At 35.6% G+C, this 27,274-nt stretch overlaps 1 protein-coding gene across 1 annotated transcript in view; it reads right to left on the bottom strand.

Annotated features, from left to right (window-relative positions):
* Positions 1 to 21,783, bottom strand: part of LOC149780798 (inositol 1,4,5-trisphosphate-gated calcium channel ITPR3-like) — a 265,188-nt gene extending 243,405 nt beyond the window's left edge. Inside the window, exon 1 of the mRNA XM_089936233.1 lies at positions 21,677 to 21,783. Within this exon, the coding sequence (XP_089792359.1) occupies positions 21,677 to 21,783 (107 nt within the window). The remainder of the gene's footprint in view (positions 1 to 21,676) is intronic.
* Positions 21,784 to 27,274: the final 5,491 nt, after the last annotated feature.

Raw genomic sequence — 27,274 nt, 5'->3', positions numbered from 1 at the left:
AAGTATGTTACAAATTTAACGTCAGATCTCTGGCTCGGTATTTTTAAACAGCTGATAGTACTATACTCGCGTAGAGCTGATAGTTTCAACATCGTTTCCTAACTTGTACCATGAAACAGTGGTATTGGATCAGAGAGGCTTGGTTTGCTTGGACTTTGGTTTGTTGGTTTAACGCTATTTTTGAACACATGATAGGCAATAAATGGTCGCCGATATATTTTCTGCAGGAAAAATACAGGAAGAGTCCCAAGTAGAACCACCGACCCATGTGAAGCTGTTGGCAAGCTTTCTCGCATATCCACGTTAGCTTAGCCGAGACTCGAACCCAAGTGAACTTAGGCGAGATGTGAGTGATCTGAGACAGGGGTATGTATGTATGTATGTATGTACACACGCAAGTACGTAGATATGCATGTACAAATAATATCATGAACAGCTTTGGATAATCCTTATCAAATTCATAAAATAAAAACACAATTAGTTACACTTATTTACACCATTCTCCCGAAAACGGCTACAGTTATAGCACAAATAACAACATGACATGTATTTTTATACATTTAACAGTAAGATATTCCCAAGGTGTAAATCACTCAGATAGATAGTCTTTCCACTCCACGAGCTGGATAAAACTGTGTATAATGGCACAGGCGTTTTCAATATCAATAAAGACTGGGTTAAAGACAAAGTAATCGCTCTTTATCTTTGCCTTTCATTTCAAAAACAACAAAAATGGTTGTAAAGAACCTGATTCCTAAAGCATGACATAAATTTGTAAAGAGAATTTGCTTATCGCTTGGTTCAATAATCCTTTTGTATAATTATTGATGAATCTGACAGATAAAAATGTATATAAAATAGTGGCTGATCTCATTTGCTATATTGTTGCCTTTTTCAGCACATCTATGACTTTTATTTAGCAATTTTATTCAGACGAAAACAGTTAAGATTCTTGTCATCTTTTGTTCTTTCAGAATGAAGTTAAAACTGTCAATTATAATGAATCAGTTTTTATTACACTCTGACTGCAAAGAGCAACATATGAAGTAAAATGTGATTATCTCACTTTGCATATGTGAACGTCAGCCATGGATGATATTATTTTCAAAATAATTGAAACTTAACTCAGACTGACAGCAATATCTCAACCAACATTCCAACGGAATACGAGCAAATACAATATTAAATGCATACATGTTGGCAAAATCGGAAAGACAGAATATAAACTGCGATAAATGGAACACATATTAATCCGAAACAAACTCATTACTTTTTTTAAAAGAAACGAATCTATGATACTCTTCTCTTCTTAAAAGTAGAAAGAACAACATATAGATCGAGTAAAAACGATTAGAAATTAATGAAATTTTGATAAATAACTTTTTTCAGAGTTCTCTTAGAATGCCAATTTTCTCAGAACTCAAAACTTCTGTAAATTTTGGTACCTTTGGTCCGATATAGAAGTGTTTGGGTAGTAGTTGCTTTGTTGTTCTCTGTAATAGCTGCATTCAATGAGATAACGAAATTCCTCATCACACAGTTTTGCACGCACAATTTGCACAATTTTTCATGTCTATGCAACTTTTCCTAACTATATTGTATTTGCCTTATATTTTATAAATCTTTTGAGAAATGTTTTAATTTTAATTCCGTTTTAAAATGTATATACGTATATGCTTTTTTTCGAGTCAGTAAAAGATGATTCTGTATAAACTGATCAAGAAGTTTTTCCTTCAAGGTAGAATCCAACCAGGATTTAGTGGGAATATTTTGATTGACCCAGATAAATTGAAACCCAGTTTCCAATAAAATGTTATGAATGCCCTGTATCCATTTACTTCTGTCTAGACTAATATTATAATCGTGCAATAGCTTCATATACATGATATTAGACAGTTTCGTTGTTTTATACCATTAATGATATTTATCCAGCTGTCGACCATTTTCCTTTTTATTTGCAAATAAAGAGCGGCTCTACCTAACTCACCATAAAGAATATGTGTGGACGGACTTAATCATTTGTATCACATATTTAGGAAAGTCTAAATGAACCAGTTCTACTGTATCTAATTTTTTGAAAACCCTCGATCTCAGATGCGTATGTAAGAATTGGAACTATCGTCAGTGCAAAATGTTTATGCTGACAGTCAACATGCAAAAGTGAGATTTACTATTCTTTTCTTAAAAATGTACATAACGTTCCTGGCGTGACTAAATATGTTCTTATTCATAATAAATATATACCATTCTTAGCAAGGATCAATCTTAAATATTTATAATTTTTGTAAATTTCCAGTTCAGAATTTCCTAATTGTTTAACTTCACATTTTGTCTCTTTTTACATTTCCCAAACGGCATAACATTGGGTCTGCTTGTGTTAATGATTAGTTTATAGTTTTGCACTAATTAAAGAATACGTCAAGATTATTTTGCATATCGTTTGGATTGTCTGAAAATACAACGACACCGCCAACATAAAGTAAAAGAACTCATTCGAAATACCTTACCATATACCCATCCAAAAATTAACTTATCGAAATGCTATTTCAACTCGAACTCAAAAAAAGTGATTCCCGGAGTCATTAGATACATGACAAAAAACATAGGAGAAAGATTTTCGCCTTGCCTAACGTCTTGATCGCAAAGAAATGCTTTGATTTATTTCCATTGTGGAAGATGCAAGACTTCATCCATAAACATATTCAGTATAACTTGAGTATGTTCTACTTTACTGCAGTGGTAATCAATTATCTCCTTAAGCCAACTCTCCATAGCTTACAGAAAGCCTGAGAAAAATCAAGACAATTGCAAATAAATGTTTAACGTCTTCTATTTAAAAGTTTTAGTAAGGGATTTTTTTATAACAACTTATTAAGTTTTAGTAAGGACAACTATTATCATTTGTGGAGTGTCTTTTGAGAAAACCGTTTGTGCATCAGACAGAAAAACAACGGAATTATGTTATTAAGAAAAACAGTAAAGACCGTACTAAGACAATTCAATATATCCGTTATTCTTAGTGCCACTGTATCTTTGTATGAGCTACCCTTCTAACAATAGCATTTTCAATGACAACGGGTAACAGTTATATTTCGGCGCGACAAGAAATTACATTCATTTAATTAAAGACGGATTTCTTTCTACAGAAGAAATTGAATGGTGATATTTTTCGTGTTTCAGAGCTCTACATGTTAGCTTTTTGTTTTGCTTTGTTTTATTTTTTGTTGTTTTTTTCTTCTTTGGGGGGTCTTGTTTTTTGGTTTGTTTCTTTGTTTTGTTTTTTATTGTTGTTGTTGTTTTAATATAAAACAAGGATGAAGTGTCCCGTTTTAGAAGGACACAACACTTTTGATTTTTATTTCGAAAGAATAAAACAAGTATTGCCGAACTTATGGCCAGAGGAATTATTTAGACCGACTAAATACAGATAAAAAGATAGCTGTTTCAATGCATTTGTGAAAACCAGTATTTCAGACTGCAGAAATTAATGTTTTTAAATTGCCACCTTAGTCCTAGAAAATGAGATATTGCCGTGTTAATTGATCTAGGATATCTTTCATGAGTATAGGCTTCACGAAGGTTGCAGAGAAAACCTAATTGTTCCGTCTTTGAATATATCATTTGTAAGATACTTGGAGATTCAGTTTTACACTGGTGTATTAAAATACGCTCTTTCCCTCTTAATGCGAAAAGTTTATATATAAAACGATTCACGAGGAAGAAGCAAAGTGATTGTCATATAGATTAGTATAAACCAGTTTTCACATTAGGTTTGAACAAGAAAGGATCGGTATAAAATTGTAACACGCATCACTGTGAAGTTTTTAAAAAAAAAAAACACTATTACAATATATCAACCTGTTTGGCAACATGTTCAATACGATACAGCGATTTAAAAAACTGTATACATAGCATTTGTGTTTGAAAATATATATTGATTTAACAATCAGGTAGTCAGGAGTTAGAACACCATGTGGCTTGTACCTTAGCGACGACCTTTCACCATGGAAAGAGGACGCTGTACTGGGATCCAAATTTGCGAAAACAGTGAAACTGCTAAACCCTAAGGCAGCCCCATTACACGTCGTTAAGGACAAATCGAAATTCGGCACTGGGAGATTACATCGCTCGTCTTTTTACCATAATAAATACCATATGGCACGCGACAGTGATCCGGCTCAAAACCAAACCAGTTATTGGGCGTTTTTTTTTTTTTTTTTTTTTTTTGTTTCTGACACAATAACTAAACACGATACTCCTCAGCTCAATAAGCTGGATGTACACAGTTCAACCAAAACGCAAGATTTTCACACCATATTTTCTCAATTTTCTTTTAAATGGGACTTTTAGATTTCTTACCACATAAATGACTGTCAATTCTTTTCCACAGTTCACATTAAACCAGATGACCTTCCGAGAACCAGTTTGCTGTGAGAAAAAAACAACAAGTCAAACACTCGATCAAATGTAGCCCTTGATATAGACTTCGGCACACGGTTCCAAGCAACATGCAAAGATGTTGTTGAAAGAATCACTCCAAACGGACAATTAACTCCATTGAATAACTCTTTCTTCCATACGTGTAGCCTGTCACGTGAGAATAACATCCAATGACGACTGCTACTGAATGATAATGATATCCTACAAGTAAATTTGCTAAAACCATTATTCGAAGCCTCAAATACAAAAGCGCTCTCACCTTATATTGTTTTAATGGATATAATAAGGACAGATATAAATATAACTGGATTGTGGTCTATTCACTCGAGTAATGCTTCGTTTCGTGTTATTTTTTCTCTGTTTTTAAAAGTGTGCTCGTTTTTTATTACATTTAATCAACATTGCACGCATAATTGGTCAATACTGTCCATACACTGTTGATTTCTTTGACATCCTTTTCTGTGGATATCAATCGAATTTATCACCTGTTAGCGAGCTCAATAAGTTTTAATTGGTAACATGTTAGGAAAACTGGTAATCTGCACATGTACTTTATTGCCTTCTTCACCAAGCTAAATTCCATTTTTATATGGCTGAAAAGTATGGTGATTTGGTTGTGATTTTAATTTTGCTATTTCGAGATAAGTTGGTTCAGATCTCTTTGTTGTCTTCTTTACATGCATTAACTTCTTTTTTAACAGTTAACGTATATCACCTTGCGACGTTTTTTTTCACCTCAAATTTCTTTCTGGATATTCTTTGCATTCTACCTACCCACTTAACATATTCTGTTACTTTGATTAAATCATGGATGCTTTTTGAAATATTCAGTCACTAAGCAGCTGCAGATTTCTGTTGTCTGGTTCCTTTTGTTAGATGCCGATATATTAAAATGTTTCATTTCACTGAAAGACTCAGTTGTGGAGGTAGACCTCTAGACCCAGTGTAAGAAAGGGCATTTCTTGGTAGATTCCAACGAATGTCCGAGTTCAGAGAGAACGTAATCGGACCTAACCCGTCATGACCAACCAGTGTTTTAGAAAAAAAATCTTACAATGTAGGATAAGAACCAGTGGGCTTAAAGAAAGCATTTGCCCAAATAACAATATACTTGCCATTGAGAGGTTTTGTTTACAAACTGAAAAAATCAAGAGGCTTCATAGACATGCAGATTGTTGCGGAAGAAGAGCCCAATTACGATTTAGATAGCCCTGAGCTAAGGGATATCGTATTAATGCGACCTGTAAATTTCTTTATATACATTGGCCAAGGTAGGTAAATATTTTTATCGCAAATTTGCTTACGTGTTACCTGCTTTTCGCACATAAAGAATATCTTTGAATTGATAACTCTCTTCAAAAGAAACAGACCTGCCTGCTAATTTGTATATCATAGTGTAAAGTTTCGCTTGTTATGTCTGGTTAATACTTCTTTGACAGTAAAATAAACAGTCCGTATTTTCTGAACAATTTCACGAAAATTGGCTTAAGAAATTTAAATTATCTGCTATTTAGATTTATATATTTATCATATTTACACTACTTACTATGTCCAAGACGCTTCAACGACCCAGATTACAAACGTTCAGCCTTCTTTTTATTATGTAAGGTGCAGGCTTAGTCAGCGATATCAGTGCTGAGCGATTCATAGTTAATTGCAATCTGTTCAGTTTGAGTGGTAGGTGGGGAGATTCGACGATCCATCAATTACGTTTTTCTGTTCTTCAATGCACGCATTCCTCCTCTCGAAAATAAACGATCTTGTGATTTGGTTGCCACCAAAAATGGACTGCATTCTATAGATACACGACATAAAATTCTTCTTCGATTTGGAGCCTTCTTGACCATTGTATGACAGAGTTATGGGTCTTGAAGTATTTCAAAAATTTATGTAACTTGATTTCAACCAGTGAGAATGTTTGATCCATGGTGGCTGGATTGTCGAAAGATCCTTGAGTTTCGAATTTTCTTTCCTTTTTATATTTTATTTCTTCAAACTGTCTTTGCGTACTATCAAGTTTCAACAGCATAACAGCCCAGGTTTCAACAGCCTGGTGTCTAACGGTCATTTTTAATAAGTTATGATTCATTTAAAGCCATACACTTGACACATAAACTACATTACATCATATTAAATTTTCTTAAAGTGGATTTCATCCCAACCCAGTATACACCATCTACAATATGTTTTCCTTTGAGCCGACTCTTTATCCTCTAATTCAAAATTAATCTTTAATACATTATCAGATACTATAGTATAACAATAAAAAAAACTAGATATATTAAGTTTTCCTTAGATATACAGTTCTTTTCACCTTCTTGTAATTCAAGATTACCCCCCACCCCCCTCCCTTGACTATTTTAAATGTTCATGTAAATTTATCTACTAAGTCATTGTAATAAATCTTGCTGCTTTATAATTCTTCCTTCAAACTGCATCACTTAAAATGAAATAGGTCTTTCGACGTGTTTTTTTATTAGTTGTGTTTTATATCGGGTATTTTAAAATGTTTGAATCAAGTTTTGGGCACTCTGTCTTCGCAGTCATCAAACTTCATGCACCATGTGTCAATAGCAGAACCGGCATCCCTGATACTTTTGAAAGACATTGTTCAAATTCAGCTTAAAAACTCTTCTTAGCTTGAGTTCCTAAGACCATCAAAAGAAATTGATGTTACCTTGAATTTTTCACATCATCCGTTATTGTTCTGAGTCTTGTATTATTTTGCTTGTGCAAGTGTGCCACCGTGCCATGAACAGGGGCCAGATGGTTTCTGAGCTATGACGATTCCTGCTAAACGCCTAGTGCAATGCCGGACAGATGATTTTGCCATCGATTTTAACAGGAAAATGCATATATAACCATACGTACTGATAAGGAATTTGGGACAAGAAGAATATGTCTGCGAAATGAATTTATTCTCAAATCAATGATTGAATTTTGTATTTAAACTGATAATGGTTTTGTTATATGATATGTAATTTATATTATACTACTGGGTACTGATTATATTTATAGCGCATCTTCTTTGTAAGCATGTGATTGTGAATGTTGTTGAGAAACAAGCTTAGTATAGGGAATATGACGTTCTACTGCAAGAGTTTGCATTATTTCATATCTACCAACTTAAATATATCGAACGCGTAACAATTAAAATCGACTAACGATAAAAGAAAATGGAGAGACCTTAAAAATGCTAAAAATGATGGCTAATTTATGAATTTTTATGCTTTTCTTTAAGGGTGTAATCTAAAAAAGTATTTAATCTTTTCAAAGTAATACGTTGTATTTACATACGGGCTTTTGTTCAGTAGCAAAGTCGGGATTTTTAAGCTTCATTATGTTCTTTTGTCCTTTGCGTATTTTAAATTGCAAAGTCTGAGATGCACGTTTCGCTATACAATGGTGCAAAAAACAAAACATGTTTAAATGTACAGAGACAGTATTTAATCTATAATTTCCAAATAAATATTACTTTATTTTCCAATATTCATCCTTGAAGGTACAGTGTTTGTATGTATATTCACCTGACAAATTTAATAGCCTTAGCGACAATTGTTCGCAGATATAATTAATGTGCCATTCAAATAACTATTTTGGAACATTCGATTGTTCATGAATAGGTTCTGGTGCAAAACCAGCATGTTCTTGAGGCTTTTCAAATTAGTACTCTTATGGGAGCTCAAGGATAAAATCATTAAACCAACTAACATGTCTGAAATTGAACTTCATTGTTTTTCTTTCCGCGTTTTACATGCTGTATAAATAGGTTGATGAAATGACAGTCGTCGGTAAAACAAAAATCCTAACAGGGTTTGCGGTCTATCAAATTGGTTTCCTGCACGAACAACCGCTTGCCAAAGCAAATGTTGACACTAACATCATTCACGTCTAATGTTATTCCATTTCAGTAATTAGGAGCAAGAGCTTCGACTGTGCAATTTACGTTCTATTTCATTGCAAGAATGACATAACATTGTTAAAAACTATTCATGCTTCTTCTTTCTTTCCAGATACATATGACATGAACTTGGGTTGCAAAATTAGGGTCTAAAATGGGTTGAAAAATTAGGGACTAAAATGTGTTGAGCAATTAGGGACTAAAATGTGTTGAAAAATTTGGGACTAAAATATGTTGAATTTTAACGTTTTTTTATTTTTAGCAGTCATCTCGTTCCTGTGAAATGAAGTTTCCTTTCGCGTGAAGATGCATTCATGCGAGGTTAGATGGAACTTATGGCAGAAAGAGACAGACAGACAGACGGACGGATGGACAGAGAAAGAGACACTGAGAGAGACAGAAAGTTGTATACAATCCTAATAGAAGAAAACTGTCTCACTGTAGTTGTTGCTCTGTAGTGTTTTTGACCTTAGTGATGATGACAAAACACGAATTTTACGTTCAGAATTCAACAAAGCCAGGACCACCAAAATATGTGAATATTGATTTTCATAGTACTATATCCCCAGTCGCAAGCTCAAAAACGCATAAAATTGTTATGTTAGGCTGCAACTCCTTTTGCACTTGAATGTTTATTGTATAGCTCTATGAAATCGAGTTCTAGTTACTTTATCGACAGGGCGGAGTCCCCTGTCAGCTTGAAGCACCGTTAAGATGCCTCCACCATTTGCGAAATCTAAGCATTGGAAGCTGGTTCCAGTTGGGAAGCTGACGGAGAAGTTAAAGCAAAATTTGACGCTATTGTTTTATGCTTGACAGATAACGAAAACATATGGGTACTTTCTCTTTCATTTATAGGAATGAATTAACCAGGCAACGTCTGCTAACATACAGTCAGGAACACCGAGAAAAGAGATGATTTAAAGACTATCAAGTAGTAGTTTAGAATATATTCTTGGAAATTTCATTGATTAGATTAATTTCAGAGATAGGTCAAAAACAGTAGAAAAGTAAAGTTTGGTTTAAGAATTATTCACTCCGGTTTATTGGAAGAAATAAGATGATGTATTTTCTCCTGTAGCATTTGTTTATCTGTTTATGAGGTGAATAATCTAAAGTCAAGAGTTTATACCACATATTATTCTAACTGTCAAGAAGAAATAGCTATTTTGTCAGTACGATTACCAGTAACTTTCAGACACTCTGTCAAGAAAAAATCGTTATTTTGTCAGTACGATTACCAGTAACGTTCAGACACTCTGTCAAGATAAAATCAGTACTTTGCCAGTCCGATAACCAGTAAAGTTCCGATATTTTGTCAAGATAAAATCGCTTCATGTCCAGTTTGATTATCAGCAGTTAAAACACTCTGTCAAGAAAAAAAACCACTACTTTGCCAGTACGATTATCAGCAAAGTTAAAACACTCTGTCAAGAAATAAAACCACTACTTTGCCAGTACGATTATCAGCAAAGTTAAAACACTCTGTCAAGAAATAAAACCACTACTTTGCCAGTACGATTATCAGTAAAGTTAAGGCACCCTGTCAAGATGAAGTCACTACTTCGCCAGTCTGATTGCCAGCAAAGTTAAGGCATCCTGTCAAGATAAAATTAGTACTTTGCTAGTTTGATCACCAGTAAAGTAAATACACTTCGTAGGCGCGTGCATCGGCGATTGTAACCTGCGGTGGGCCTCCAAAACAAGTATCGAAGTTAGCGATTACCGACCAGGGTACTCAACCCGCGCGTGAGACGCTTCGAAAAATGGAGCTTCCACGTAGAGGACCTATATGAGAAGAGGGATTGAAGCAAATATTGAGTTCAAGCTTGTCTTGCCAGACAAGAATCATAGTAGTAAACGTCCAATTTTTCATTGATTTCTTCCTGGAATGCACCTAATAAATCTTCTGTCAACTTTTTGCTTTCTTTTGACCAATGTTGTTCCATACAATTAGCTATAATTTCTTCAGTAAATCATCAGCCTACTGTTGAAAGTACAGTGAGCACTATAAGAGCTGACCTTGTGGTCTAAAATATTGCCTTGGGTTGTAGCTAGAATTGTTTTATTATCCATGTCTGATATTTTTCCTTCTACATTATCGAATCCAAGCCTCACAGACTGAATATTATCAATCATACCTAATAGGTCATCTTCGTCAATACCAGATGTTTTTGCGTTATCCGTCGCTGACCAATTATTATTAAATATGGGCTGTAGATCATTCTTGTTGATACCAGATACTTTGACAGATGGGCGATATTTGAGAGCATTCGACGTCTGATATAATTTGATTGAGCTGATTCCATATATTTCATGGACTTCTTTTGCAAGAATAGAACTGTGTCATTTTTGCATGTCCACAATGATTTGCGGCGGAAGGTCTGCCTGTTTTCTTGGTATTTTATATTCTTCAACGTTTCAAAAGGAAATTACTCTTTTGGGGAAGCGGAGATTTCTGCAGATATTCTAACTTATCACTTTATCTGTGCGAGGAGTCATCAGTAGCTTTCCATCTAGAGTTGTCTGGAACATTGTCATCATGAAATACAAATGCTTGACAGGCTGGCCTTGTTCAGGTCCAACAGTCACACGCACTTCTACCCACTTACATTTCTTGACTGGTACAAATGCTATACACTCTCATAGAAAATATCTTCCTCTGAAATATTTATGTCTCCGGTGATTGTGCGTTTTGTGGGTTTGATGCCACCTTTATTTAGAAACACAAACATTACGCCCGTGCTTGGTCTCTTTAACGGTCGTTCTCGTTTTCATCCAAGAACTGTTACATGGACAAATGTGTCCTTTCTGAATAACAGCTGAGATCTTTCTTTCCTAGTTGAGTAAACGTTTGTTCAAATACAATCGACGGGGAATGTAACCGACGTGATTTCACCTCACTTCATCGTTCTAGAAACAATCTCCGAGTGTTTTCACGAGTGGCGATGTAATATGCATCTGGAAGTTTTCACGTTCTGAAGTAACAAGCTGGTCTCTAGTTTAAACTGGCACACCGATGGTTGATTATATTTGTTAAACTTAAGAGGTCAGTGTTTCCCCCCTGCTTTGCTGGTTAAACTGGCCCCGTGAAGTTACTACGCGTTTTGGCGATCGTCTGAATCATCTTGGTGGTGGTTGCCGAAACTTTCTTTACTTTTTCCGCCGTTTTACCTGTGAGTTTGATCATTGGTCCAAACACTTTTTTAAGGTCTTTCCGTGTGGCCTGTCGCGATGCACACACATCTTTGACACATTTACGGACACTTATGCAATCGTCGCGAAGTTTCAGTCGATTATGGTCAGCTTTGAGGTGTCGTCTCCATACAATCCTATGACAAAGCTGACGGTTGACAGTGAATACATTTATTGTGGTTATCAAGATTATTTTGTGTAAACTCGCGCGATATTTGCACGGCGCGTCAGTGAAGTCAATCGTGAGGAAACTAGATAGGTCCTGGGTGATCCCCTCAAACATATTCCGAAACTAATCCCAAGAGTAATTAACGTTGTACTAATTCTAATGAATGTTAGCGAGATCATGCTTTCAATCTCACGAAATAGCAACAACATGTTGGAGTTGTACCTGACAACTTTGGGTACTTATGCGTGTTATTTTTTCATATAAATCACTTTTGTGGTATTGTGCAGGTCTCGAGAAAATGTTCTCACGGGATTGTCTTTCCAGTCAAACATCACATCATCGCACACGACAAGATTATTGTGCTCATTGGCGTCAAAAGCAGGGACTTCATCGATCATGAGAAAGAACCCTATGATGAATGCCGAAGACCTATCTGTGAAATCATTTAGTACATCACAAAAATGTTGATCGTCTACAGATGAGAAAATCATATACAATTGATCCCATGTTAACCATGGCACGATTAGATTCAGCAACCGTTGGGTTTTCGCAGATCCAGCTGGGTCAATAATGAGCGCTTGACCGGAATCAGGAAACACGGACATGTTTCGTTTGAACTATTCTTGAGAGTTTTCATCAATGCAGTAATGCCAATGGCGGTGAAAAATTATCTTTTGTGATACCATGTTGAATGTCAATTGTTGCGTAACTTTTCATCATTCGTTCATATTGTGTGAGATGTCGCATGAAAACTTGTACTGCAAATCCAACTAAGGCTGTAACGCCTAATGGTAGAGGCAGACTCGCTGAAATCTGCGTCAGCTGTAGAGGAAAGAAGTTTATGTTTGTCGGACCATTCAGGTCCATAGGGTCAAGGTCTATAAAATAATAATAAAAACGTCTCCGCGGTGATATCTCCGCTGCTTTAACGTAGCTACACGTGGTACGTAGGGTAACTATATTGGCGAAAATCGTATTCCTAGATGCAACCACTGTGAGCCAGGAACATGATTGCATCTTCGAATTGATTTCAATAAACCGCCTAAGGAAGAACCTGTAAACCAAGTGGATGCTGCATGTTACCCACATGATCTCGCGAATTAAATATGAAACGATCTTCTTGCTTCAACGTGGATCTCATCCATTACTTAAACACGATCATTCCTAAGCTCGGAGAAATAATCGCCAAACGGATTATTAAAGGAGGCATAAAGGTCGCGATTGCGCTGGGAGGAAAAACAGGTTGACATAATAAATATGGATGATAAACTGGCCACAAGATACTACAGATCCGGCGGTTATTGGGCGTGTGAAACATTCGTTGAATAGCTAGCGAGCTCGGGTAAGGTTACTCACGGGGTAGTTGAAGCTTGACTGGCCGAACAAGCATTATTGCAGATTTACCTATTCGCACCAAGAAATATTTCCCCTGGTTCGTTTAATATTTAAACCCAAACGAAGTTTACTAGGATGAGCTTTTATTTCTCCCACATTATAAGGTACGCGAATACATATACAAATATACGCTAACCGTCCTAGATATTGCCATCCGAGCCGTTGATATCCAAAGATTCAACAAGTGAGGCAGACACGTTCAAACCCAACTATGCACGTGCACCGATAACATGAGCACTTTGTTATTTTCAGTGAATAATAATTTGAATAATTTCGTCCAAATGAAATGCTGACCACAACAATAACAATGATTCTGGTTCAGGTGGTGTCGCAAGAATGGTTAATATTTCAAGTAAACAAGATTTTATAGAAAACTAAGACATAAAAGTAGGACATGGAAGAGGGTCAAAAGTTCATTTCTGTACATTTTTAAGTTGTCAAAAAGATCAAATGTGTTGCTAAAATTATAATAAAATCACATGGTAAATATCAGGTAGACCATGTTTTTTTCATGAGGTAATGTCCCCGACTCAGATTAAGATAAACATGTTTACATTAATAATGATCCTAATACATAACCTACACTTAGAAATATAAGATATGTATTGTCTTGTTTAAAGAATGAGTGACCCTAGTTATGTACGCAATGAACATGCTATTGACAAGGTCATTACAAATAATAATTTTATATGTAACATATAATGATAAAAACTAACAAACAATACAAATTAAATATACATAACAGTCTCAAACATTATTGTTTGCTTCCGTGATGGTGTTGTCGTAAACAACGCAGTACGAACATCTTAGAAATATGGCAATACTGCTAAAGACTTTATTTCTTTGCTTTGTACGCAAGTTAATGAAATTGTGCAGAGATAGTTGAAATTCTCTTTTCGTATCTAAGCTATGGACTTTTTGTTTATTAGTGCGAATAGTAATAACACAGTTATAACAACATTAAGTTGCAGTCTTCGTATTAGCTCCACACTAAAGCAGTGCAGTAGATATCGGAGACCGGTACGAACGAAACATGTGTGGCGAGACAACAACATCAAACAATCAGGACAAAATTATTTACTTCCCGTAGGTGCAAGATGTAAAACTCAGTAATAGATCAGTGAAAGAGAAACAATTTCCACTCTGAAATGGCACATAGAACGTACCTACTGACATAACATTTCATCTTTAAATAGTGGCTATAGAAATATCCCCAAGATCAACCGAGTACAGGTAGATATAATATCCTCCATACGGGTGTACTAATACAGTACTGGCAGCATGTTCCGGACACCTTTTGGTGGAGACTGTGAAAATACCTCTTCGTAATCATGATTTAAAAACATAGAAAAAACTACATATGTGTTTTGCTCCGAGTGGGTGGAGAGAACACGGCGTATGAATGTCGAGGCCCTCATGCCGAGACGTATGCTCCTACGCCGTAACAAATTAATTCTTTCCCTCGACTCAGAGCAAACATTTAGTTTTGTATTTATTACAAACCACTTTTTATTCATACACTGTTATATTTATTTTTAATGTATAGTTTTAGAAAAGCGAAGTTGGCATTTTACGTTTTGTAAAGATATTATAAAACCCTCTGATAACTTTCCATTTACGTAAGCGGGGCGCACACTAGATATATACTGTGTAGTTGCAGCATCGTTGTCTGCATTGCAGATATGGCTATTTACTGTAGTTTTGAATGTTTACAAGTATTGTATGGAACGTATGAATGGATTTCAACTGCAGTCATAGGCAAGTCGATTTTTGTTCCTTACTGCTTAAATGGAACCTAGGCTTGGACCAGTAAGTGACTTTTTTTTTCTTACACTCTACTTGCTGAATAAGCACACTTTACTTCCAAGCAAATTTCTGGATAAGTTTCACGTACTAATCATAATTACATACATTCAATTTTATTCAGAAAGCCAATTCATTTACATTACTTTCAAAGTCTCTGTTTACTTTTTTGTTTTCATTTAATAAAAGAAATTAATGATGCATTCAACTTAAAGATGACAATTTAATCATATATTTTAAGAAAACGAAAACTCTGTATTTGTCTAACATTCATTTATACATTTTTTGCTTGAAAAATTTAAAGCAATAATGTCCTGTTTTCTTTTTTTATTTTCTATTTAACAGTCGAAGGAATTAAAAATGTAAGCCAAAATACACTCTGAGTGTGCCCCAGTTATGAAAACGTCTCAGCAACATTGCAACACGTTGTAATTCTTCTAAATTTGTATTACCGTCAAAATAGCTGCTCTCTCTCTCTCTCTCTCTCTCTCTCTCTCTCTCTCTGATATTTCTACCTCTGTGGTGTCAATGGTTGTCGGTCTTATCATCATATTTACTAAACAAGTTCGACTCCTCAGTAAATTTACAGTTTCTCCGCTTAAATTTGCTCCTCAAAAATGGTTGTTTTTTTAATAATAATATAATTTTAAAAAATAAAGAAAAACTATGCTAAGTATATTTTTGAAACTCTGAAGCTGAAATAGATTTTGGTCAAGTTTAAAATTTTAGATCATTTAATTGTGGGATTTCTTCTCTCTGTGTCGTCGTTGCTCAGCTGGAAAACAGATCAACAGGTACATAATTTTTTGTTCTTCGGTTTATAAGACCTTTTTGTTTAAAGTCACTGCGCCCAGAATTCGGCACTTTGTGGTTGTTGTTGTTGTTGTTGTTGTTATAACTTTAAACGCCATTTTTCAACACAAGATAGGCTATACATGACAGCCAGTATTAATGGTGGAGGAAGAACCCGGGAAAACCCCGGAAAGAACCACCGACCCACGAGAAGCTACCGGCAAGCTTTCCCACATATCCACATTGGCCGAGCCCGAGACTCGAACCCGCACTTTGTGGTAATTAGCAAACTAATTCGAAGTTCAAATGCGCTAACCGTAGATACTATCCCTTAATTACCTATTTATATCGATAGTACTCCCAGAGTCTTTCTTTCTTCGTCTGAATTTTTAAAATTTCAATACACTATTTCAGCGGCAAAGTACTTGCTCTCTCTCTCTCTCTCTCTCTCATATGTTTGGTGTCACTTTGCACACCAGCTTCATATGAGAACTCATTGTCAAGCATTCTTTTCAGAATAGTGTTGGAACCTCAACTACCTCCAATTTCGCGACGGTAGATTCCGTGAAAAGCCCAAAAACCGAATTTGGAGTCTTACTGTACTCCACCGTTATCTCCAGTGGCAAAAGCAGCCATTTTCACATAATATGGCTGGATTTTTTATAATTGCAAACGTGTCTTTTTATTTTTTAATAACTTAAAATAAATCGCAATAAATCGTTTCCGATACTTTTTAAGTGGACTATTATTGAATAATTTAAGTTGGAAAAGTAGTTCCAGGCTGAGTTTGCGATAGGAAATGTTAGGTGTGCGATACGAAATCAAAGATTGAACATCTATATCGAACGCCATATCAGCCATTTAAGATTGAATGGGTATATAATAATATCGTATGTGTGTATACATATAGTCGTTCGTACTAGATGCTGATTACACTGGTCAACAGTGAAATCATTACTGACTTGAAAAGGCCCTAATCTGTAGTATTTTGGTGTGCCGAACACGAATATAACCGTGAAAAATTTGTATTGGCTCTCGTTTTGAAGATATTCATATACCTCATTTTCTATGTTTCACTGTGTAAATTTCTCCAGTAGGACTGCAGCAACATCCGGAATAATGATGTAACATTGCATAATACCATCATGCTCACATCATCCACAGTTGATTGCATCATTTTCTGATGCAATGCAATACTAATGCCATGCGGCTGCTGAAGTAAGTTGACGTCAGCAGTGTACTATACATGTGTAGGCCTATTATACTAATGCCAGGCGGCTGCTGAAGCTGACGTAAGCAGTGTACTATATAAAGCCCAATCAGATAGGTTCAGCATTTAAAATATTTTAGACGTTGTGCGAGACAGTTCAAGCTACTGTTACATAAAACTTTTTATTTTATCCATTTACGTACAATAAAGAACAGTAATGCCTCGAAAGTGTGTTAATACTGCGGACAATTTTTGCTATATTTGTGGGGAAGTGACATTTGCCAACCAGAAGAAAAGTATCAATTCTCAAGTGAAGAAGGCATATCATCTTTACTTCGGATGCAAGGTTGGTGACCAAGACAAGCCTTGGGCTCCGCATATATGCTGTGCTACATGTACAACACAGCTTTCACAGTGGTTGAATTGCAAAAGGTCATCAATGCCGTTTGCAGTCCCAATGGTGTGGAGAGAGCCAAGCAACCACCTAAATGACTGTTACTTCTGCTTGGTTCCTCCTCTTTCCGGCGGAATAACGAAGCGAAAGAAGTCGAGAATAGTCTACCCAAACATTCCGTCTGCATTGAGACCAGTTCCACATGGTGAGGGACTTCCTATTCCAGAACCTCCAGCAGAATATTCTCTTGATTCATCTGACGAAGACAAAGGTGAGTCGACCTGTTCTTCTCCTGGTCCATCAGCATGCAGTGATCCAGATTTTCACTGTGGTGCATCATCAACCCCACACAGAATAACACAGGAAGAACTAAATGACCTGATTCGTGATTTGGACTTATCAAAGAACAAGGCAGAATTGCTAGGATCAAGACTCCAACAATGGAATCTTCTAGAAGAAGATGTCACAATTACTGCATATCGAAAGCGCCACCAGCAATTGGAGCCTTTCTTAGAAAGGAAAGTAATCTGATATTCTGTTCCGATATTGAGGGCCTCATGAATGCTTTAAAAATCACTCATGACCCACAAGAATGGAGACTATTTGTGGACTCTTCGAAACTGAGTCTCAAGGCTGTGCTTTTGCACAATGGAAACATTCTTCCATCTATTCCAGTAGCGTATGCTGTCCACATGAAAGAGACATACAATAACTTAAGGCAGCTACTGAATTCCATTGAGTATAACAAGTACAGCTGGCACCTCTGTGGTGATTTGAAGGTAGTTGCCCTTTTAATGGGACTGCAGCAAGGATATACAAAATACATGTGTTTCTTATGCGAGTGGGATAGCCGAGCAAGGGAAATGCACTACATGAGGAAGGAATGGACTCACAGGCAGAATGTAGCCATTGGAGAGAAGAATATCCAACACCCAGCTCTGGTTGAGGCTCAGAAAATCTTGCTACCACCCCTTCACATCAAACTAGGTTTGATGAAGAACTTCGTGAAAGCCATTGACCGGACTTTGCCAGCATTCCGATACCTGCATGAAAAATTCCCTCGACTCAGCGAAGCAAAGATTAAAGAGGGAGTTTTTGTGGGTCCTCAGATTCGAGAGCTTTTCAAAGATGACCGGTTCAACAACTTGCTGGAAGGTGACGCGAAACAAGCATGGAATGCTTTTCGCCTAGTTTCTACAAACTTCCTCGGAAATGTTAGGGCAGAAAACTATAAGGAACTAGTAGAAGACATGTTGATGAAGTATAAGAAACTTGGCTGCAATATGTCTCTAAAGATTCACTTCCTTCATTCCCATTTGGATTTCTTTCCTAGCAACTGTGGTATTGTTAGTGATGAACACGGCGAACGTTTTCATCAAGATATCGCAACAATGGAACAAAGATACCAGGGAAAATGGTCCACTACAATGCTGGCTGACTACTGCTGGACACTCCTCAGAGATGCTCCCGAACAGCTGTACAAGAGACAGGCGAAGAAATCTAAGATGTAGTCAGTGACTTGATTTTTTATAGGTAGGCTATTACAGTTGACCTTTTACTATTGGAATGCATTTCGTTATGTAAACATTAATTTCTTGCAGATTACAAAAAAACTAGAGCCAATTTTGCAATTTGACTGTCATATTCGTGTTCAGCACATAAAAATTGATAAGAATTGACTAATTTTATTTCAGTAACATGACTTTTGTAAAAATTTGTTGTCCAGTGTTATACCCTGTTTAACGTGCGTGTAATATGACATCCGTTCGGAACGTCTCGTACATTTTAGCGAACGGAGCAAACAAACAAATTTGTAATAGGTTATATGTTCATATGTCACAAATGCACCTTATGCCAGGTCATTCACTCAGGTAACCAAATTCTTTATATCCCGAGCCATTCTAGACAACGAATATAAACACTGTGTACCCAAGTTTAGTCATATGATTCAAGTATTTCCAAAATGGAAGATCGATGTAATGCATTCAATGTGTTCTTTCCGTTCACAGAGAGGCCCTGTGTGTTGCGATTAAACCGTCCGTTTCACGAAGTACACGCAGATGTAATACCACCTCCAGCAAATAAACCACATCACAATAGCAAAAACGATGTCTTTGGCAACATGCTTTTTTTATTAACGGTGTAATGTAACTTCTCTGCTACGTGGGGAACGTGTGGGATTTCACCGTAAATGTTTATTCTTTTTCCTCAGAATCTGAGGTCAAAGCGTGCGATTTATTTCGCTGGAAATCGTCAATTATTGTCAATACCTCTTGTAATGTTTTACTTGGAAACTCAGTCGCGTTCGTTATGAAAATAAATTATTAGAAGGAAATTATTTACAAAATCGCTGCTGCTTTCATTAACAGGATTCGTAACTTACCCCGAAATGCAAAATTAAATCAATTATTCCAGTTTCTGCAGCTTATCTGGAAGTATAATTAAAATTAATTGGCGCAATTTCTGTAACTTACCTGGAAGTACAATTAAAATTAATTGGCGCAATTTCTGTAACTTACCTGGAATCAAAATTAAATCAATTATTCCAGTTTCTGCAGCTTATCTGGAAGTATAATTAAAATTAATTGGCGCAATTTCTGTAACTTACCTGGAAGTATAATTAAAATTAATTGGCGCAATTTCTGTAACTTACCTGGAAGTACAATTAAAATTAATTGGCGCAATTTCTGTAACTTACCTGGAAGTATAATTAAAATTAATTGGCGCAATTTCTGTAACTTACCTGGAAGTATAATTAAAATTAATTGGCGCATTTTCTGTAACTTACCTGGAAGTACAATTAAAATTAATTGGCGCAATTTCTGTAACTTACCTGGAATCATAATTAAATCAGCTATTCCAGTTTTTGCCACAGTGACCATATTGCCGACGAATGACGTAATCGTTCGCTGTGTCATTTTAAAAGTCAAGTACGATTTCTTGTTATTCTGCTAATTTTGCTATTTTTTCCTTCAAATTCTGAGATTTTCTATTGAAAACGTGACAAGTGTGTTGCGGCCCTTCTTTTAAATGATAAAAAACTAAAACAGTCATAAATTATTTTAGTAATGAGGAAAATCCACGGCACATCGATGTTACTATTGTAGCCAACATGGAACACATTTACGAGAAATTTTAGGCCACTCATAGAAGAAGTAGCTAAATTTTTGCGAATATGTAAAACAAAAATTGAATTTTTGAAGTCATCTGGAAACTGTGGCTACTGTGATCTTTAATTTAGTCTGTAATAATAATATAAAATAATAATAATAATAATAATAATAATAATAATAATGCATTTATAGATTGTACCTTAGTCTCAGTTATTCAATAATCTATCACACAAAAGAATAAGACGATCAAGAACTCCAAAGAGCATTCGAAATGGTCAGGGTCTGAGTTGGTAATTTTTCCAAACATGAATATAAATGCATATTTTCACTTTCTTTTTTTTTTTAAAAGCTGAATCGAACAATACGAAATCACAGTAGAACGCAAGTCTTTAAACGGCCAAGAAAATGAGAGCACACCAAAATAATCAAAATATGCCATAGAGAAGCATTTAGCCTTTCATGGAAGCGAAGACGGGTACACTAGATTAATAACTATATTGACAATGTACAACGTACCATCGCATTCTCCAGTCTACATTGCGTAGACTAAGTGGATATAGGTTACCGGATATATGTACGCGTACCAAGGAGGCAGGAGACAGTTTCGTAAATTGGTCTTTGACAGATTTCTTAAATTAAAGCTATGGTGTGACTTTATGAGATATTTTTGTGTAATAAAGACATTGCTATATTTCTGAATTTGGTCTTTCCTGCTTGCTTTGTTCTTGAAACTGATGTGAGGTATGTACACCTCATTTAGTCACTGCACAATATGTAGCCAGTGAAATACCAATGGTCGGCTAGGTAGCAGAGCTAGCTACTGATAGCAATAGACACGTCGGTTCAAGGCAAGTAGAATATCTCAAAAACTGCCTGGATAACAACTTTTTAAGCTGCATCAAGCTATTATGTAAACAATGTTTTTCAAAATTATCACCCCCGGAAAGGGCTTGTGTTTGCACTGTGAGCATCACTTGTTCTCAACAATGACCGTCTGACATGAAAAATGCATGTATGAATTTGGGGGTAGGGGGCATCAACTTTTTATTCTATGAATTTCTACTGACTTGTCCAGTCAAGTGAATTATATTATTATGTTTTGTTTAATTATACCTATCCAAACATATGGACCTTTTTAACCTCCCTCACGTATTTATTTTTTCTGAATTTTTATATTAGGTACGTGTATGCAGCATTACATTTGTGCATAAAATATGTCACTTGAACCAACGTAACAATATGCTGACTATTTGCTAGTGTCTACCTTGACTGGAGACTGTAGACATATCCCTCGGTCTCCACGGCATATAAACAGATGTAATCTCCAACACACAGGTACTCCCCCACGTTGTTTCCCGTCCCTAGATTCATGATGGTTGTGCTTCACTTTTCCATCTTTAATATTGGTGTCTGCAGAAAGAACAGAAAAAAAGCAATATGCATGAGTAACACGTAGGAATCAGTGGTAGCAACAATTCAAAACGACTCTGTCGATAGTAGTAGTAGTAGCAACTAAATCAATAAATAGAGTGGAGGTTACGAAATACAAAATAGTTATTGACGCAGACAGTGTAATGCATTTTTGGATTTTGCCCTATGTGGGTTTATTGCCGTGTTTCAGCATATGAGATGTGTGCGTGATCTGTAAAGGCGAGCGCCTTAGACCACTAGGCCACCCGGGACCCCCAGAACCAAGTATAGAAAGATGATTGATAAACTCATAAATATTCAGCAATGTTTAGATTTGTTGGGATTAGGATCAAAATTAAAATGGACGGAGGGTTCCTGAACAGTCTCGAGATTAGGTACGCAACTGGAAGGCATCGTTGGAAGGAATGATTAAACTACTAATGATTAAGTAATCCATGGTGAACTGCATCCAAGGGCTGATGTAAACCGGCCGTTTCTTGTTCAATGAATTGGGGTGGGGAGATACAATAAACGTTGAAGGCGGTGCTGAGGCAGAAAGAAGGAGAATACGGAAAGTGTTTGATAACTACTGCTGTTTAACTTAAGAAATAGCCATCTCATAGATAACGTAAGAATAAGTTCAAGTAGAAGCATACTGAGGGGACATTTTGATGTAAGGAAACGGCAAATACATTGACATTTTGTGTGGAAAACCGAGAGGTAGTACAATTGGAAATGGTTTCAACTTGGAGAACTAAACGTAACGAACGAGTGTTAGTAGTATCGATGGACAATTAATCATGTTTAATGTAAACTGTACCTACATGGGGAAAGTTTTATCATTTCATCGTGTCTTTCATATGTGTATATAGCGGAAATTATTGTTGCCATGACAAAGAATAAGATGACGGAAGGGCAGTGAAAAGGCTAATTCCGCGTGATGAAATAGATAAATACCATTTGAGGACTTTCAAAAGAATGATTTTATTCTATTATGGATTCGATATAAACATTTGGCAAAAATGAATATTCTTTCACCAGCCGTGATCTAGATTGTTACCACGTGTAATCTGATAACGAGTGAAACTGGTGAAAATTGTCCGGCCTTCTGCTAGCACTGCCACTGATCTTCGTATATTTGTGCACATCATTATGTTTTTTTTAAATATAATAAAGTTTATGATATGAATAAAGTGCATTTTCATGGCCCGAGTAACAGAATTGGCGACTGGTTTACAATATGCCAGGAATGTATTTTACAGGCAGCGGAAAGAATGTTCCGAAGGTTATTATTTCAGCGGGTGCTTAAGACATTGTTACAAAGTTAATGAAATTTGAGGCAGCGGAAGGCATGTGACAAAGTCAATGGCTTTACGGGCTGCTGCAGACATGTGAGAAAGTTAAAGCATTTTTGTCTTCACTATCAGCTCTTTATTTCATAGAATTCTATTGCATATCAATATAGTTTATGAATTTATTGCTGGTTCAAATTCAAAAAAGAAAGTCTGTGTGTGTAACAACTTTTGAAATATTAGTTGCATTTCATTTGTTCGTCTTTCGTTCCATTTTAACGGTTGCTACTTATCGCGATTCCAGAAGTATTTAGTTCTGAAAATAATACTATTTATTTATCTCCTACTCAATTAAAAAGAAAATAATTAAATTTTGTCAAGCAAAGGGGGAATTGTTAGATATACCCTACGGTGGAAGAACCAATTGTCTGAGTAAAGCTTTGAAAAGCGTTTCTTTTTAATATTCATTTGAAATGTTATTAGATGAAATAGTCATATTAAACTATGTCACTTATAGGGAGACTGTGTCATTTTGTGATAGATTTATTCTCTGTCTATTCTATTAATGGAGTTCTTTAATGAACAAATATAGTGTGCAGAAATATGGTTTACTTTGTAAAAATAATTTTGATATCTGACGTGAAGAAATGTTTAAATTCAAAGATATATCTCATGGATACCGTAGTTGTAAGGACATTATCTTTCAAGCCACGCATACTTTTTATGAATTTTTACTTATATTTTAAATATAGTTTCATACAGTTACATTTTCTAAGATAATGGCAGGTTTGTTCCAACGATAATCTCTTCAAGAGAATAAACAGGCTAAAAATATCCAGTAAAACTCTACAAGTGCACACTTTAGTTTCATGAATGACATCTGACCCTACTCGCCATTTGTAAATAACATCGCCGTTGTACATCTGAATATAGTTCTTAGTGCATACGCGGGTCATAAAATTAATCATTTTCTTGGCTCCAAAAACTGTTCAGTTGCAATAACATTGTCTTGTAAAGTGTCAATATAACTGAGTCATATGACGTGCTATTTTTCTTTTTATAAATGTATGTTTCCTTTCAGTATTAGGTGCAATTACCGTATTTACATCTTCTATAGTAAACATCTGATTGTGAACCGTTTAGAAACTTTAATAGCTTGTCTGCAAGAGCAGTATGCGACAACACTTCTGGCCTGGAAATCATTAAACATTTGAGCTTGAGAGTATGTGTTGACCAATCACAACCCTTTTATTTCTGCAAGGCACTTTTGACTGGCTGAGATTGTAATCTCTTCTCAAACTTGAACCAAAGTTGAATACTGGCCTGGATTTGCGCTGTTTGCGTATGGTTTATAGTTACACATAGCGAAATAAAGTACCACTGTTGTCTACGTATCCAGGAAGCAACGGATGAAACAAGGAGAAAGAGTTTAAAATTACAAAATATAAACAAAGATGAAAATGATTATTGATAATAATTGTTTTTGTTTTTTTTAATTTTCATTGATCAGTCGATACTTGTTCTCAGAAACATTTGTTTACAATCCTTCGTCATTTCATTGCGGAATATGACTATTGATACCGTCTGTTTTATTTGTTTGTTTGTCTGTTTGTTGTGTAACGGCATAGTAGCACATTAAAGGCTATATAGTACCAAGGCGATAGGAATCAAGTGCTTTGCATAGAGACATCAGCCGAGCAAAATTACTCTGGACAGGATTTGAACCCTCGACAACGATTTATTGATGTAGGTGTAGATAAATGGGCACTGATAATTAATTAAATTTCCATAGACTATAATGGTAATGTTTGCCTGAATTACTATAATTTTATGGTAAGACTGGCCAATATTCTATGCAAGACCTATCCAGTTGGAAATTCTTAAATTAAATTAAATTAAATTAAATGGTAGATTGGGCAGCTCGTTTTCGAAGGAAATTCCCTTGTAGGTGCCCACTAAAAAGATCCGACTCCGTGTGCGCCAGTTCGGAAAAAAAGATAAAATGAAAACTGGTTGTAGTTTAACCCTTCTAGTACATACAATGTACCTATATTCAGGCTTCGTCCAATAAAATGACCTTAACTATGTCCGAAAATTATTCTCAACGAATAAACACCCCTCATTCATTTAAATACGGTATTTAATCCACCAACACATATTGGCTGGTTTCGTTGCTCGTTCATTAATTGGTTGCTTGGAAACCAAATAAAAGTTGGCAAAATGCAGAAATAGGCAACTGAAGACTTATTCAGTTTCAATTGTTATCAGGAACTTTTTAAAAGTTATTTATGGAGCTAAACCAATTTGAAAATCATATGGACCATTAAGCCGATTTTTCATGTGAGTGGTTTCTTTCTCTCTATAATATTTTGGTGCTGGCACTTTCAATGGGAAATAATTTTTTGCTGACGTTTAAAAATTTCAAACGAATCAGAAAAGGTTCAAAGTATCGTAACTACCTGTCCGAATAAAAAATGCATGCCAGCAATTTGTTTAAATTTAAAAAGTAACGATCAGTAAATCATAACATATTCTAATAAGTTGCTAAGTTTATAGGAAATTTAATAATTCAAAGCGATGTATTCTCTCGTGGTATTTTTAAAATATTGGTTATGGGATTATTCTGAGACTGTTTTTAAACTTACATTTGTATATGCAACTCATAGAATTACATATTCAACTGCCTTTAGTAGTTCCAATATACTTAAACCTTTGTGACGCATGAAATATATTTTGCTTGGTTTGCTTGTTTATTTGAACAACTGGCACTATACGCCTTTAGAATCAATCTGCACTTGCACAAAAAGGACAGAATAAAGCCTTTTAGACCAGAAAGGCACTCATCCTATTGGTGAGTAAAATGACACACAAGTCTGCACGATATGACCTACATGCCTACATGAAATTAGTGCAAAAAATGAAAAGAATATGCCGTATAAGAGATCAGGTTTGGGTTAAAGATATTTGTTTGGGGGATGATCTCATTCTCACTTTGACATGTGATCATTTTCAGAAGTTAGGCTTTTTATCTAGCTGCCTTATTCTAATTGTTTTACCGTATTTTTTGTGCAAAACCAATTTATAGATACAGATGTGAGGATGCAAACAAATGTCATACAAAAGTGGTTGAGTCACACAACTCCTACTGTGTATCAACTAGTCATATCGTTTAATAAAAAAGAAAAGAAAACTATGATTTTCATCAAATATAAAGTCAAAATTATAATTAACTCTACAATAATGCAGTGGCGTCACTAGGGTTGGTGTCACCCAGTGCACATGGTGTCACCCCCATGGACCTCCTTCCTGCACAAAAATTCAGAACACTTATAGACAGTCATGTGCAGTAATTCATGGTGTCACCCCCAATGGACCTTTTTATTCTGCACAGAAATTCAAAAATTTTATACACAGTTATTGTTGTGTCACCCCCTTTGATGGTGTCACCCGGTGCGGGCCGCACCCTCTCACCCTCTAGTGACACCACTACAATAATTTGCTAATATTTTCTTCGCACTTCCCTGAAGAATGGATAGAGTATCAGACAGACATAAATATAAATAACGCCATCATGTTATGCTATTAAATCCATGTTCATAGGTAGATGAACTGTGTAGATTCAATTTTATTGTACTATATGTGATTTTGAAATTTCATTCTCCTAAACTTAACTTGGAATTTCGATCGTCCTGTCGTTTCAAAGCAATAAGGACATGCTAGTATTCCAAATATAGAAAACATATTGTTATGTATATCAAATTTATATTATTTGCCGGCTTTTTTAATGATTATATGCTATATACATTAATATTTTCTAACTTATCAAAATCAAGTTCACTGTGTACCTGACCAGGGACATTTTTTTTGTAAACAACATAATACATAGCTAAAATTTTCTCTGTGGTTGTGGATTAAATATTCAGAAAATTATCGATGTAAAAATGTTAACCTTGAATTAAAAGATAGTCTTGATTTTGACCACAGAATCTTCTAAAATGGAAGTTTCCAGTAAGTGACATTCCAGAAAATGGTAGTTGCGACCCGTCAATTTGAGGTGTATGTAATCTTGTTTATCTAAAAATTACTCATTCCTGCCTAAGCATCTTGAAGAAGAATCGATCTTATTGTTGTGTTCAGTTTTTCATTTTGAGTGGATTTAT

Source organism: Sinohyriopsis cumingii, chromosome 16, assembly GCF_028554795.1.
Source record: "Sinohyriopsis cumingii isolate HCF-2022 chromosome 16, ASM2855479v2, whole genome shotgun sequence".
Taxonomy (NCBI): domain Eukaryota; kingdom Metazoa; phylum Mollusca; class Bivalvia; order Unionida; family Unionidae; genus Sinohyriopsis; species Sinohyriopsis cumingii.
This window is presented reverse-complemented; position numbering and strand designations above follow the sequence as displayed.